This window comes from Callithrix jacchus, chromosome 11 (genome assembly GCF_049354715.1).
Source record: "Callithrix jacchus isolate 240 chromosome 11, calJac240_pri, whole genome shotgun sequence".
Lineage (NCBI taxonomy): Eukaryota > Metazoa > Chordata > Mammalia > Primates > Cebidae > Callithrix > Callithrix jacchus.
In genome coordinates, this window is record NC_133512.1 from 54,735,062 (window position 1) to 54,751,871 (window position 16,810).

Sequence of the window (16,810 nt, forward strand, 5' to 3'; positions counted from 1 at the left end):
TACAGTTTTCTCTGTATATATACACATCCTATTGGTTCTGTTTCTCTGGAGAACTCTAATATGCCAGCTAAACATTAAATATAGGCTATGGAAAAAGGACACCTTCAGTAATATTTCATATCAATATTCTGTTTATTTCAACCATCCTCCAGCTACAGAATTTCAACCATCCTAGGGACAGACTTTAAGGATTCTGACAGATGAACTCTCATCAATAATTCTCCTTCTAGATTAAGGATAAGAATTTCATTAGGCAGGCCAGGCACCATGGCTCACTCCTGTAATCCCAGCATTTTGGGAGGCCAAAGTTGGCAGATCACTTGAGGTCAGGAGTTTGAGACAAGCTTGGCCAACATGGTGAAACCCCATCTCCACTAAAGAAAGAAAAATTAAGCCAGGCATGGTTGTATGTGCCTGTAATTCCAGCTACTCGGGAGGCTGACATAGGAGAATCGCTTGAACTTGGAAGATGGAAGTTGCAGTGAGCCAATATTGCACAATTGAACTCCAGTATGGGCAACAGAGCAAGACTCCATCTCAAATAAAATAAAATAAAAAAATAGAATGCAGACAGAGTGAGACTCTATCTCAAAAATAAATAAATAAATAATTGTCTTAGGCAATAAGAGTCAAAACCCAGTAACTCAAACTAAAACTCTTCTGATTGCTACATATGCAAATGAGACAATCTGCTGAAGGAGCTCCAGTTCACTAATGGCACTACTCACAGAATTGTTCTACAGAGAAGGAGCCAGCAAGATAAAAACTTCACAAGCATCATAATATCCATGGAGAAATCAAGCCTCATCTCAAACTTGACTGGGTACATAATTAGCTAAAAAAAGATACCACTACCTCAAATCATTCATAAATTTATATAAACATGCAAAATCACAACCAGTAAAATTTTTTTCTTGAACTCCAATTGTCTTTTTCCAATGTAAACATTTTATTTAAAAGAGTCAAAATTTTATATGTTTTGTATGTTAATGTTGCTTCTTTTCTTTAAATAGTCCTTAAACAATTATATACAATCTTCTATCACTACTAGAAACCCAGTATACAATAAAATACTAACAGAATGTATCAACCATATTGTAGTAAGGTTTAACAATACTTAACAAAAAATAATAATCCAAACACCAGATTATATGGCAAGGCAATTTAATTAGGTCTTCACCAGAACTTATAAAATGTCACAATTGCTTAAAACTCTAAGATTAATCTGCTGATCTAATTAAACCAAAAGCAATAATTTAAACTTCCAACTTCAGAAAACTCTGCCACCCAACAAAAATACATTTGTCATCAATTATATACTACAACATTATCTACCAAAGCATTTCAAAGGTAGAAAATTATCCAATAGATGAGAGAAACTGACCCTTTGACTCTAACTAAAAATATTACATACTACCATATAGTCTAATCATACATCAAATGAATCTTTTTTCAGCTAATATGCTTTTTAAGAGGAACAACAGGAAACCACATATTGGCTGGTGTTTTGGAACAGGAAACATATTCAAATGGATTCTGTGGAGGCCTAGAACTCACAATCCTATTTTTAACTGGGTGTGTACGTGAGCCTTTTCAAAGGATTATATGTAAGCAAGATACTGAACTTGATATCTCCACTCTCTCACCTTCACAGAGAGGAAGCCTGTTGAGGCTCAATAATCTAAAACATCCGAAAGACATCATGCCACATGGGAAAATGGTTAGGTTTCCTTTAAGTAAATGATTATTATTTTTAGTAAGACCACTCAATAAAATACGTTTCACTTCAAATTCATAATACCCAGTGTTTAAAAGCATATTTTAAGTAACACATTAGAATATCATATACACAACAGCTGAACTTAAGGAAAATATCTCAGGCCTATGCAAATGTTATATAATCATAATTTAAAATAAATTGGAAGATCTCCTTCTCCATAATACTTACAAGCTTAGCCACAAATGTGGGATCAATTTTACTAAGGTTTAAGAAATACACACTTAATGAATTCAACTGTCAAAAGTTCACCCATTTTCTTAAAGTAACACCTTCTTCGGTGTTATATAAATTTACACTTTTAAACCAATTTTTTTTTTCTGGGACACGTTGTCCTCCAAAAAAAATACATTAAAAAATTAACTATTAGAATTTTGGGCAGCATTTTTAAAAAGTGTTTTGTTAACTTCCTTATGTTGTTATTGCTGATCATTACAATTGCGTCCCACCACAATTTTTTAATGTAATTAAAGCAGTAACACATGCTCATTGTAGAAAATTTAGTAAATTTTAAAAAGCATAATTTTTTTAACATCACCACTATTCTCTCAATACGGAAATTACCAGAGTTAACATTTTGATGCATGTGCTTTTAATTTTTGTTCTAGGTGCAAACACACATATTTTTAATGTAAAAAGGTGAGAGAAATGCACATTAAGCATTTAACCTGACTTTCTATTATGAGGCATTTACATCTTTACAAAAACCTTAGGAAACATGAGTTATACAGCTTTATCCTATTATACTATGTGTATTTATCATAATGAATTTAACCATATTCCTATTTCTGGAAATGTGAGTTGCTTTAACTTTCTACCAACTCATTTAAATAACACATTGATGTAGTCTTTACTAACAAACATTAATTTTAAAAAGTAATAAAAAACACTCAGAACTCATATCAAAAAAGCCTATAAACACATGAAAATCTTCAATCTCAACAATAGATCAAGTAGAAATTATAAGAGCTATTTTCACCTACTAAACTGAAAACTACAAAGCATATAAATACTACTAAGTACTGCAGTGATTGTGAGAAAACTATTCCAAAGCAATACTAATTATAAACGAATACAACCTTTCTGAATAACAATTCAGGAAGTATATATCGAGGGTATTTAAATATTTTTATTTTTAATTAAATATAATTTCATAAAATTATATTTTATTTTTAGGAATCTATTCTAAATAAATAATAGGCAATTCTAAATCCTGAGCAAAAAATTGTATATGGAGATAATTTCCTTTTAATATTAAGTTAGTGTCATGCTAATAATCAAAAGTAAATGAACATTATCATTCTTGAATTCTACTTTCTCTATTGCATCATAGATTTTCATATCTGGCCCAGTCCTTCTTTTTCTTTTCTGAAATAGGATCTTGTTCTGTTGCCCAGGCTAGAGTGCAGTGGCACAAACACAGCTCACTGCAGCCTCAATCTTCCAGCCAGCCTTTATTTTTCATAAGACTTAATTATTGGTTTGTTTGTTTTAGTACTTAGTGCTCAATGTTAATATTTCTAAAAGGAAACAGATGCTCTGGACATAGAATATTCTATAATACCTGGTGAATAGAATATTATATAATTTAATAATTTAAATTACTATATTTTATTATTCTACCTACAGAATAAACTTCTAAAAATAAACACATTCTAGGCAATGGTAGATAAGATGTCATTCAAACATCCTACAATAAGTTTTCCATTTCCCCCTAAGAAATGGGTTATTTAAAAAATAATAATTATGTATATATTAACAATGAAAAGTGTGAATTTACATCTTTTTCTTCCTTTACAAAACAATTCTGCATACCAATTTTATCAAAAACTAGTACTTAATAAAGGAATCCATCAATATAACACTGACTCAAAAGTAGATCTTCAAGACTAACCAATAAACTTCTTTTACCCTCTCCTCTGTGGACCTTTACCATGAAAAGAAAACTCTTCACAAGCCTGAAAAGGTACCTCTGACTGTGAGTACTATTTAAGATTCTTATATTGAAGATTAGACAATTTTCTGGTATGAATGTAAGCTCCATGAAGCTGTATTCTTACATATTTTTAAAAGAGGGTAAGTAAAAAGAAATTTTTGGAGGAGAAATCTGAGGTGGATAAAAGAGAAAAGTCCATCTTATTACACAACAACAGACTCAACATGTAGATCATTCAGTTTCATAGAGCCATGCCAGTCCAAAGGCATCAAGACAGAAATACCAAAGACCTACTCTGGAAGCCTCTGACTGCCAATTCCTGGAAAGAAACCTTCATGGTCATGACTCTGTTCACCTATTTGACCTTTGCCAACAACTCTATGTCCGAATCTAGCCCTATATATTTCAACTGGCATGAACTTGGAAGATTAGCTTTCCCCAGTACAAAACTCATCTGACTTATAAAAGAAGGCAGGAGACTAACAGAACTGCAAGCAGTTTCATTTACCATTATCCATAAATATTTGGTAAACAGTTTTAACTACACAAATACTTTTTAAAAATACCAATGAAATCGATTAAGTAAGCAAAGAATAAAACTTTCCTCTTCCTAAAATAAAAAGTTTCCTGATATCTTCATATTCTCTCTATTTCACTGTCTTCTTTGTAAGGATATGTACGTGAGAAAGAGCAAGTTAGGTTGAAAACTGGGAACTGTACAAAAAAATTATCAATATTTTAATCATGTTGAACTGTGCTATGAAGCTATTTCCAGAGCAAAAGTGAGTGAAGCAATTAATATGTCAGCAACTATATTACAAAACATTTCTTTCTTTAGTCTTAGTTTCCCAGCAGGATGTTTTAACATATAGCTAAACCCATACTTTCAAAAGTCAAGTTGCTCTAAAACTCCATTCCATAAAAATGTACTCCCATGGACTTAACATTTTAATCATTTTAAGGTTTCTACTATATCTATAGAATGAAAACTTTCTCAAGAAGAATTCAACATAAATTCTTCCTTTTGCTATTTCAACAAAAGATGTCCAAAATTTTTTCTTTGAAATCGCAGCACGAATGTGTATGATTATGGTACAGTACAAATATGTTTAAGAGACAGAGAATTACAGGATGGTAAAGCTGAGAAGCAATCTTAGAGATAAATTACAAGTAAGACAGCCTCAATTACAGGTAAGAAATTCAAGGCCTCAAGAGGCACACTTGTTCAACCTTACAGAATATCAAGTACGTCTTGGTGTTACCATTATTATTACTAGTTAATGATATTTAACAGTAATATAAACAGTATGCTCCAACAGAAAATATACAATAAACTAAATAATATCTGCCTCAAATAATTCATCTTATATATGGTTACAGTACAGCACATAGGCATCGGAAATCTATATCAAAATATTGAAGGATGAGAACAAAATTTTCGTAGTGAAGCTGTACATAAACAATTCCAGTCAAAGTAAAAGAATAACAAAAGCAACAATATAAGAGAAGTAGGATAGAAATAAGCATCAGATCATTAGAAAAGGAACAGGATCCCTTCATGCTAGAAAAACACCAATGTAAAGATGAAACTGAATCAATGCCACTTGTACCTTTAAAGAAATCCTATGCTGGCAGGACATGGTGGCTCACCTACAATGCTAGCATTTGGGGAGGCTGAGGCAAGAGGGTCGCTTGAGCCCAGGAGTTCAAGATCAGCCTGGACAACATAGCAAGACCAAAAAAAAAAAACTACCAAAAAAATGTTAATTAGCAGGCATTGTGGCACACACCTCTAGTCTCAGCTACTTGGGGGGCTGGCAGGAAAATCCCCTGTGCACAGGAGTTCAAGAATGCTGTGAGCTTTGAGCATGCCACTGAACTCCAGCCTGGGAAACAGGGCAAGACCCTGTCTCTAAAAAGAAATAATGAAAGCCCATGCTGAATCAAACATTCATGCTTCATGAGTAGAAATTTTAGATTACATTAAGAGAAGTGTGGTGTCCTACACAAGGGATTTGTTCAGCCGTCCTCTCAGCCACATAAACCCATTCTTTCTCAGTTATGCATTTCATCCCTTCTTGGATCCTACTGTTTCCCCAGCATCATGTGTTCTTCCTCTCTATGAAAGCATAAAATGGCAGACAACATTTATTGCTCCCACACTGTGCTACTTAATTTTTAGACCATGTACCAACCAGAAGAAAACTCTTTTTGCCATTGCTCTCTAGACTTTCCTGTAGTGTGCTATATCCTTGTAGTATCTTAAATTTAATATATCCCAAATCATACTCATTGTGTCTCCTATATTCTTTTTTAAAAGCATTTATAAGAAATGTCCAGAAGAAGTAAATCTGCAGAAAAACAAAGTCAATTACTGCTTGCCAGAGGATGGCAAAGGAAGGGGAATTGGGAATAACTATTCACAGACACGGGGATTCTTTCTGGGATAAAGGAAATGTTCTAAAATCAGATAAAAGTGATGGTTGCACAACACTGTGAATATACTAAAAAACCACTGAATTGTGCATTTCAACTTTGTTAACTGAATTTTACCTTAATAAAAAATTGCAAATTAAATAAAAAGAAGAGGGTAGTGCTTGCCTGTAGTCCTAACCACATGGGAAGCTGAGGCAGGAGAATTACAAGAATGCAGTGAGTCATGACTAGATCACTGCACTCCAGCCAGGTTGACAGAGCAAGACCTTGTCTCAAAAACAATTAAATCAACAAAAAGCAAGAAACTTTAAATCCCTTATAAATGCCAGTAAACAACTGAAATAATCTGCTATCAAAAAGAATCCCTTTTTAAACACTAAATGATCACTGTTCAGTTTTTTAAGAAAAGTACAGATACACATCTAGATTTTAGAAAAGGAGTTTATTCAATAAATATTCATTATTTGATTTTACAGAGCATATTAAAATATTTGGCATATTTAATTTACCTGGTTATAAAGTATAGGTCATAAAACATACAAATTTAAAAGGAAATCCAATTTAAATGTTATATACCATTGGCCAGACACAGTGGCCTGCCTACACCTGTAGTCTTAGCACTTTGGGAGGCCAAGGCAGACAGATCACTTGAGGTCAGGAGTTCGAGATTACATGGTGAAACCCCGTCTCTACTAAAAATACAAAAATTAGCCAGGCTTAGTGGTGCATGCCTGTAGTCCCAGCTACTGAGGGGGCTGAGGCACAAGAATCACTTGAACCCAGTAAATGGAGGTTGCAGTGAGCTGACATCGATCATGTCACTGCACTCCAGCCTGGGTGACAGAGCAAAACTGCATCTCAAAAAATAAAAAATAAATGTTAAATCATCAAAGTTATCCCAAAAAAGCAAGTTAAATCAAGTGACAATTCTTATAGTCTCTTTGCTTATTAACTTACACTTGCAAAATATGAAAGAAATGAAATTTCTAAGTCTATCAAAAACTTCCTCCTCCCACCCTTTTAAAATACTTAAACCATATAAAGAGCCTAGGATGTGACTTTTTAATGACCCAAATGCCTTATGAGTCAGGGATCATAATCCACTTTGGGATCCAGCAACAAGAGTGCCTCATGCACTTTACAAAATTACACCTTATTTCATCTTCAGAGAATATTATTCCACCCAACCAGCAATAGCAGCCCCAAGTGGAAAGCAGATTTATTAAATGTTGTTTCCCTAACATGTTATGGCCAGCCACTTTCAGAAGCCAGAACACTGTACTTCCAATTAGTATTCCAAAGAGTGATCTCTTGATCAGCGGCATCAGCACCACTTGAGAACTTGTTAGAAATGCAAAATCTAAAGTTCCCCTCCAGACATACTGTTATGTGGTTTTCCTATATTATTTCAGAATATGAAATTCTATTATAGAGGTAAACAAAACAAATGGGATGGATGAAACACCTAAGAAGTGATAATCATAGATGGTAAATAAACTAATAACTTGTAAAACAGAAGCGACACTCAGGCTGGGCTAAGTATTGATAATGAGAATGCAAGCTGGTGAAATGAAGGCAGTCAAGAGATGTGTAATAAACAGGTAAGCTGGTAGTAAGACGTGGCAACAATAAAATAAACAAATTATGATAGAACAAATGAGGTTTACTTATAAACAAAATGCAATGGAAATACCAAGTCACCATTATACCTGGACTGACAGCTACATTATTTCCATATCAGCCATCTACTGTGGACACTGAGGATGGTCCCATGGCTCATCAGCAGGTGAACTAGCAAAGCTATGGCAGTACCTAAGTTTATTTGCCACATCTCTTCAATAGAACAAGTTTGTATCACTGACCCAGGAAATCATTAGGCTATGGAGTGTTGGCTCAAATATCAACTCTGGTCCTCATAATCACATTCTTAATGTGGAAGGGTTATGTGAAAGAAAGATGGGAAATAGGAACATTGTTTACCCAGGACACAGGTGGTGTGATCCTTCCAACCTGGTTTGAACCTTAAGTGTGTTAACTTACTCTATAGCTTTTCTCTTGCTTCTGGATTTGTGTTTAACCAGTTTGGTAAATATGTGATTCAAGCATTTTAATTTGTTTGCTGAGTCCTTCTATTTCTAACCTCTGAGATAGCTTGCCTGGTAGTGTACTTGGAGGCCCAACCATTGCATCAAGGTAATTTCCCACAGAATACCTACTGAATCAGAATCTGCAAGCTAACAAGATCTCCCAAGTGATTCATATACATACTAAAGTTTAAGAAGCACTGACAAAACTGTTATAAAGGGTTTGCCTCCACAAAGACAAAAAGTTGGATCTCAACAGAACTATTCTCTGAAAACCATACTGAACAAAAAATCTGCATACATCCATGAACTCCCTGACAATGACTTGGAGCCCCAAAAGAGGGAGAGAATACAGGAAGATCCATTTTCAACAAATATCATGTAAGGTTCAAAGAAGCACTGCTGCCCTTGCTGATTATTTGAACTCTAGTCCTGTAATGCTCCAAATGATTTGAGAAAACACTCAAAATATAGCACGATGTACCTCAATATTAACTCTGCTATGTCCTCCTGAACTGGGAGTTAGAACAATCTTTTTCAGATATGCTGTTTCAAGAATACCAATCCATTGTAACACAATAGTATTTGAGGGGTAAAAAAATATACCAATCCAAAGGATGTAAGAAACAGAAAGTCTGTGACTTCCTTAATGAGGTTGCAGCCACCTTAGAAAGATCATCAAATCACAGAGTTGGGAACAGTCTAAGAGCTTCCTTACTCAAAAGCATGGATTTGGGAACAGCCTGAGAGCTTCCTTAAGTGTACAGGTGGGCTGTACACTTCCCACCTACTAGAAGCACCTGACTTCATCAGCTCCTTATTTTATGTATTTGTTATATTTGCATTGTTCCTGACATATATTAGGGCTCCGTAAATGTTCTGAATTAGTAGAAAAAATGACGTCACCCTCTCTTGTTTGATTCATCTAAGACAAATTTACTTTAATTCAATCCTTTCATTTTGAAAAATTGCTGAGAACAAAGGCATAATTCCATCTCAAATTAGCATGGTTCATAATATTCTCCCATTCCATATCTCGAAGTTGAATTTTAATTTGCTAATATTTATCCCCTCCTAATATTTCATGACCCTGTGAACACATCAATCTTTCCAATAAGAAATAATTGTGTCTATAAAAGAGAGGAAAATCATACTATCTAATGGCCAGCAATATAGTCCGACCATTTTTAAAAGTCAGGATATATGTACAAGTACAAGATATATGCCACACAGGAAAGATCAACTATTATTTTGATATTTTCCTAAGACCAGATTTAAAACAACTTATGGAAATGTCTCCATAAAACATCTATAAAAAGAACTGAAGTAGTCACTGAGGACAATATTACATATACAAAGATGATAAATAGGATCTGTAACAAAAAACCAAAGGTGCTGGAAATTGTTAACCTAGTAAAGAATAAAGTGGCAGTCAGGAAAAGAATGTAAAAGTTCTAAAAGTCATTCATTTAAAAAATATATTCCCTATTGCTTCTTTAAGAGGCAGTACGTTTAAGTTTCAAAGGAAAAGATTTAGGTTTGGAATTATAACTTTCCATTCCATAATTAAAATTTTATTAAAAAAAATAAACACAGATAGAAAATGGTTGCATGTATTCCTTTCCAAATAATCTATCCAATCCCTTTCACTCTATGCATTTAGTACAACCAAATGCCATTAAACGACTCACAGGACACTAAACACTTTGGCATAGTTTTTATACTCTGTTTTATGGGTTTTAAATACAATGTGTTTAAGAATGGACTCTATAAATTCACAGAGGAAATGGGTAACCTTGCAGCTTTGTGTCTTCTTCAGCTATAAGCATGAGAGAACATAAATGATAAGCCTTCAATAAATACTTTTTGGATCTAATTAGGTATTACCACCCTCTGAGGCAAAAAAAAAGTCTTAACTGGAGAATAACCTAAACACTATGATCACCACCAAGACCAGTAGAAAGCAGCTCTCAAATTTTCCAAGTGAATCCACTTACTTGCATACTAAACGATGGAAGGATCAAGAAAGAGTAATTGTCTTATTCATTACAAACGGCTAAGAATGAATCTTCTGTTTGCAAACTTAATCCACTCCAACTAGTCCTGTTAACTGCCCAATAAAATGAAATACATTATCTTTGTTTCACAAATCTTATGCTTGATCTAATTTGTTTCACAAATCTTATTCTTGATGAAATGTGTTAAACGTAGGTAATCTGTTTCATTCTTTGCTATATGAAATTGTCTCTTTATTATATGAATATTCAGAGGCAAAATGCTGATTGTTATAAGCAATCATAGCAAAAATTACTTGAACTTCAAAATATCATTCCCAAAAAGCTGGTTTGTTCACATATAAACAGAAATATTTCAATGATAAATCCTTTAAAGTCTATTAAACCTACTACTGTACAGTTATGTTTTGCACAGCACAGGACCAAAATACAGGGCTGGTGTCCCACCTGGCTGAGTGGGTGGTGTTCCCCTTGATAAATTTTCATAAGCTGCTATCTCCCGTATTAAAAAGTTAGTCACCAGGTTTAACAAACTCCCTGAAGAGTTCATTTCAGTTATTCCTGCCTTTCTCGGTGTGAAACAATTTAATCTTATTGCTTTCTTCCCAAGGGGTAGAAAGGTGATGTTCAAAAAGGATGTGAAAGACAAAGTTTAAGAGCTCACTGGATAGGCTTGCAGTGAGGCACCTTTAAAGACAGTCTAGAATAGGGCAGTGGGGGGTTGGGGGGGGCAGGAAGGCAGAAGGAGATAGAGAATCACAAGGAAGGTGGTAAAGCACTGCAAAGAAACTTAGTTTCAAACTGGATTGACATCTGCAGCTTATTTTAAACCACAGCTTAACTTAAGGTGACCCATTCTGACCCAGAACTTCTGCTTTACACTAATAAAATGAAGGTTTGCCTGCTAACATCTGTAAATAATTTCATAGATTATTACTTTATTTCAGAATAGTATTTCATAATAGAACAACGTCAGATTTCTCTTTAAATATTTCTAGGTAAATTTATGTTTCACAGCCTTATATGGAAAATCCTAAAATGAAAATAACAACAGTGATTTTAGATTTTGAGAAAATATACAGAAATATATAAAATCCCAAGTCTATCATTTACACACACTGTGTAAGCTTGAAGCCCCTAGAATGTGGTCTAAAACTACATGTTCTGCCACCATAACCTTCCAGATTCCCCAAGGAGAGCATGCCAGAATCTCAGGACTGAGCTGTGGGCAAGCGCACTTTGAAAAAGCACCCCAGGAGATTCTGATATTCAACCAACCTCCTCCTGCCCCTATTGCCATTATCCACTAATAACATTCTACCACCCACTGCTGATGTACTTTGTGCTATTCTTCTATACCAAATGTTAACTAAGTGAAGTCATTAGAGCATGTGAATTCAATTGGCATTTATCCAGTTTTTATGAGGTAAAAATAAATTCATAAATGGCAAATCAATGTTATTTCTTTCACAAAATTTCATTTTAAAACTACATCACAAATTTTGAACTCAAAGCTGTCTACATTCAAAGCTTTTCAAAGCATTTTAGTCAGCTAATATATTTCCATGAATTAAATTTTCACCACCAAGTAGCAGTACCCCCCAAAAAAGTTCCTTAAACTTAAGGAATAACTCAGATTTCTTAGGCAAGTAGAGTATTATTTCCAGATTACCATAACTCTCCCATTGCACATTATACTTCATACCTTACAGTGTGTATATTCAAAAAATATTATTTATGAATAATTTCAGGTAAAACTAGTTTAAGTAATTACATTTCAAACTAACACTCCAGGTTTTCAGTACTCACATTACTCATACTCCAGTTCACTGGAATGTATCTCACAATCCCCAAACTTCTTCAACTTTAATATTACTCACTATTGGTGTAAGCCATTACAAAGCACATTTAAGAAATTTAATTGACATCTCTCAAATTCCAAACTTTTAAAATCAACTGACCACAGGTGTATAACAACAATCTTGAATCCCTTACAAAAACTCCTACTAGCTGACAAGTCTATTCTACATACTATTAGGCCCTAGTACTAAAAACAAACAGAAAACGAAATGAGAAAACACACTTACCTTAATAGGGGCACTACTAAACTTAATTTTCCTATTTGCTGGGATTTCTTCTTCTTCTGGCAATCCAACGATTTCCGAGTATTCCATATCAGGCTGATAGTAATTGTTCTCATCACTATCTTCCTCCTCATCCTGCTCAGTGCCTGTCTCTCCCCAGTCAGAATTATACCTGGATCTCACCCTATACACATTATAGTCACTGTGCATGTACACATGGGAACTATCAAAATTATTTGAATCTTCAGGTACTTCTTTTCCACAACTGGATGCAGAAGCATCAGGAGAGGTGAAATCACCACCTGCAAGTTCTTTCCTCTGCTGCTTTGCTGCCTCACTTCCAACCAAATTAGCTTCAGCATCTTCTAATGGTTGACTCTGTGGTGAAGGGATTTCAGACTTTGGCATTGCCTTACTTTCAGCACAAGGTTCTTCAGCACTGCCTTTGTCAATGCTATCGGGAGTCTGTTGGTTAGTTGCAGCGTCCTCAGTTTCCTTTCTCTGCTGGATCTCTTCACCAGGTATCAAAGCTAGAGAGGTACTTTTAGAAGCCACTTCTGGTAATGGAGTTGTATTACTTTTGTGAGCATCCTCTGTATCAACACCTTGCTTGTTTGAAGACCAGGAATTAGAATCCTTAAGGTGGCAAAAGGTGTCAAGATTTGTAACAGTAACAGATGGTAAATTCAAGGGATAATGCCCAGTCACTGAGTATTCACTGTTTTCAGCCTTCTCGGAAATGATGGCACTGGGAGAATCAGTGTTCTCAAATACTGCACTCAGTTGACTCACAGTTGGGGAGACAGCCTCAGTCCGGGAGCTAAGGCTGTCCAAGGAATCAGTACTGCCTCTGTTGGACTTGGAACCTCCCCATTCATCCTGAGGTTCACTCCCTCCAGCTTTCTCCTTCTTTGGGGAATAGCGGTTGTTCTGTCCTGATTCATGCACACTTCTCTCAAACATCTTTCGAGTCTCAGTGAACTTGGAATATGAAGGGCCATCGTACATTGTGTCAAATCTACTAATTCGTTCAGAAACAGAGGACTCCAACTTAAAAACTGAGCCATCTGTTTTCTCCAGAAATTCTTTGGGCTTCATTCTTCTCTGAGGAGATGAATGTCCACCTTTCCCCCTTGTTTTGGCAGTGACAGCAGCATTCTCGTTGGGTTCCATACCCATCTGCATAAATAGGTTTTTAATTCTGTTGACATTAGAGCCATATTTCCTCCCCCTGCTCTGCTGGGAGCCCTCACCTTCTTTTGTTTTTTGTTCCCCATCTGACTTGGGTTTGTCAAAGGTACTTTTCAGTGCCTGGAACTCAGTTCGATATGCATTCCTGTGAGGAGAGGCACTTCTGAGAGTGGTTCGTTCACCGGAAGACTCAGTTTTCAACATTTTCACTTCAGGGGTGAAAAGCCAATGTTCATAATGATCAGAGAAAAAAAACAAAAACCAAGATACCTCTCTTCTTTAATAACCAGTATTGGGTCAAAAAAAGTACCTCTCAAACGGTATACTGTGTCAGAGATCGTTCCAACAGGTGTATTAGGAACTTAGTCACAGTCAAGAGTTACACAAAATGTTTTTTTTTTCAAAGCAAAACTAGGGGTTCATCTGCAATAGAAAAGAATGAATTTCTGAATTCATTTACTTATTTCAATTTATATCTAGTCAAGTAATACATAATTTATTTTCCAAATGGCTTAGCTACGTGTCAAACAGAAGAGATTACTCATTGAAATGGGAAGTTAAAAGTCAATAAATTATCATTCTGATTGGTCTTTGGTAAAAAAGGTTTCAAATACATTTTGGAGATCCCTATCAAAATCTCTCTCTCTCTCTCTCTCTCTCACACACACACACACACACAAAGTTACACATAAGCAATACTTTAAACCCACGTTTGGTCGCTTTTGTGAATACCCTTAAAAGAAACCAGCAGTTCATCAATCTTTAAGAAATCATCAAACTGTCCAGAAAATCAACTTCACTTAGGATTCTCCACAATCAAGTAGAACTTATTCTTTCTAAGCACAATTAAGTTTGGAATCTGTTTACAAACTCTAAAACATGCCTACAGAGGCTTATTTCACTTTTTCTGCTCCAATATTCTCATCTACAGCATCTCCAAAACAATACTAATGTAATTTCAGACCAAAACAAGGAGAAAAAAAGTTCCTGAATGGCAATAAGTTTCACTCTAAGTTCAGTTATAACAAGTATTTGGAAGTTTCCTAACAGTGGTTATTAATTATGGAGTGGGATGCAGACTACCATGGGAATAAACGCATAAGAATGTGACAATCAGAAAGCAAATATACTGTGACATCTCTTTCCACAGCCTTGATTTGTTTATTCTTTCTTGCCTCTAACTTACTACAGTTCAAAACGCAATGCATGTTTGCTGGTCTCCTTTAGCCCACAGCAGGATTGTACATCAATCAGCCAGCAGCCAAATACCTCAAAATACGCTGCGGAGCAGACAATCTAAAGATTTTTCATTTTGTTTTTGTTTTGTTTTGATATTAGACCTAGCCACATCACCTTCACGCACAATCAGCTGAGGAGGCACACACTTTCACTTAAACCGTCTCCAAACTCGGCTCCTGGCCCAGCGCGCATGCATGGCCCATGCAGACAAACAAGAAAGGCTTTGGAGTGTGGTGCCTGTCTTTTCTTTTTTTGTAAAGCATCGACAATTTCCTTTTACCCTGACCATTCTTTTCAAAGCCACAAACACCCTCCCCTCTCCCCTACACACACACCCCATTCCCTCCCCCGCCAATTCCAACCCAAGGAGGCGGGGGCGGAGGCGATGGAGCCGCCGGGGGATTCAAAACCTGCCCTCACAAAAGACAAACATAAATAACACCAACTTGAGAGGCAGCCGATTCCCAAGCCCGGTTCGGGACGCAATCCCTCGACCCTGGGGCAGGACCGGGAGAGCAGGTGACGCCAAGCGCTATGGTAGGAGGTCGCAGTCTAGCTTTGTGCCAAGAAGCACCTGAAGTCCTAACACATTGGCTGCGGCTACCAGCGGCTGCCAGGCGGATCCCTGTGTGGCAGGGAGAGAGACGAGCTCCCTGGCCACATTAAAAAAAAAAAAAAGAGAGAGAGAGAGAGAAAGAAAAAGAAATTACAGGGTAATGAAAATAAATCCCTTTGTTTTTCCTCCCAATGTGCCAGGAAACAATAGATCCCACTGATATTGCCTCTGATCTTCAACCTATTGCTCCTCCACCACCACCCACCCCCACCCTCAGCCTGCAACTCAGCCTTTGTACAAGCCGATTTTTTCCTCCTCTCCACCCTCCCAACTCCTCGCCTCGCGCACAGCCTCCCCCTTACCCGAGCGGGAGCGCCGCGGGCGGGGAGGGTCGGGCCGCCACGGCTCCCACCCCCTCCTCGCAGGCGCCCCCCGCCCCACGGTGGCCGCGGCGACTCGGCTCGGCGCTGGCCCGCTGGGTGCCCCGCCACCCGTTCCTCACGGCGCAGCGCGCAGGGCTGCTGCGGCGGCCGCTTCCACTCGCGCCTTGGCCCCCACTCGCTCCCTTCCCGCGGCGGGCGGCCCCGGGAGGCAAGCTGCGCTCCCCAACGCCATTGCGGGCGGGCGGCGGCCCGGGCAGCTACGCGCGCGCACGCTTGGGCCGGCCTGGGGCCACGGGTGCCGGCCGTGAAAGGGGTTTGGGCCACGTGTGGTCGCCACGCCACGCCGTTTGGGCAGCTAGGGAGGCTGCGGTGTCATGGAGGAGAGACCGCGGGGATGAGGAAGGCCAGGGGTAACAGGTGCCTCACCTCGGCTGATGGGATTAACTCTAGGGCCGCAGAGAGAGGGAGCCCGGCAGCAAAATCCCGGGAGAGGGAGAGAGAGGGAGCCTCTGGCGGCCAAGTAAGGGCGAAAAGCACCGGCCCGAGGCGAGGCCGCCCCACCCCCTCGGCCGTGGGCTAGGGGCCTCTCCGGCCTAGGGGCAAGGCCGGCTTCCGGTTCGGGTATTGGCTCTGGAACTGGGTTCTGAGGGGAACAGCTGCCAGGGGCCTCACTTAGTCTGCAGTTAACTCCGTGACCCCAAGGTATCCAAATCCCAGGCCACTCTGCTGGCCAGGAAGGCCAAGACATAGGCCCAAGTCTAGAGTGGCCTTCACCTAAGCCACTGTGCCTGGTCTGCTACTCACCTTGACCTTAAGGTCCCACTGCCAAAGAGAAAGGGATGAGGAGGTCTTCTGCCTTTTCTGTCTAGGGAGAGTTTTTCAGCCCACGCCCCCCACCCCCGCCCTTTTCTAAACACTTAGTACACCCTCTTCCACCCCCAAATACCGGAAGTGTTACCACCTTCCTGCAAAATATAAAACTGATCATGACTGTCAATACAGATCTTTAAACCAATCCTTCCAAAAAGCCTGAGGAGCAGGAACCCTTAAAAAATTTTCAAGAAGGTAAAAACATGTCAATGGAAGAAATATAAGATGAACATGGGTCA

At 37.9% G+C, this 16,810-nt stretch overlaps 1 protein-coding gene across 36 annotated transcripts in view; it reads right to left on the minus strand.

Moving 5' to 3' along the window:
- Nucleotides 1-16,582, minus strand: part of PPP1R9A (protein phosphatase 1 regulatory subunit 9A) — a 370,852-nt gene extending 354,270 nt beyond the window's left edge. For 21 of the 36 annotated variants that reach the window (XR_013523941.1, XM_054237291.2, XM_054237296.2 and 18 more), the window contains exons 1-2: nucleotides 15,209-15,396; nucleotides 12,336-13,946 (exon numbers count right to left, since the gene is read on the minus strand). Coding sequence is in view for 35 of the 36 variants with exons in the window: in XM_054237291.2 (XP_054093266.2) it covers nucleotides 12,336-13,727 (1,392 nt within the window). In the remaining variant the exon portion in view is untranslated. Of the gene's footprint in view, nucleotides 1-12,335; nucleotides 13,947-15,208; nucleotides 15,416-15,680; nucleotides 15,963-16,127; nucleotides 16,237-16,505 lie in introns of those variants that run through there. The other 15 variants (XM_078342746.1, XM_035253836.3, XM_035253831.3 and 12 more) reach the window with 4 other exon arrangements.
- Between the last annotated feature and the right edge of the window lie 228 nt (nucleotides 16,583-16,810).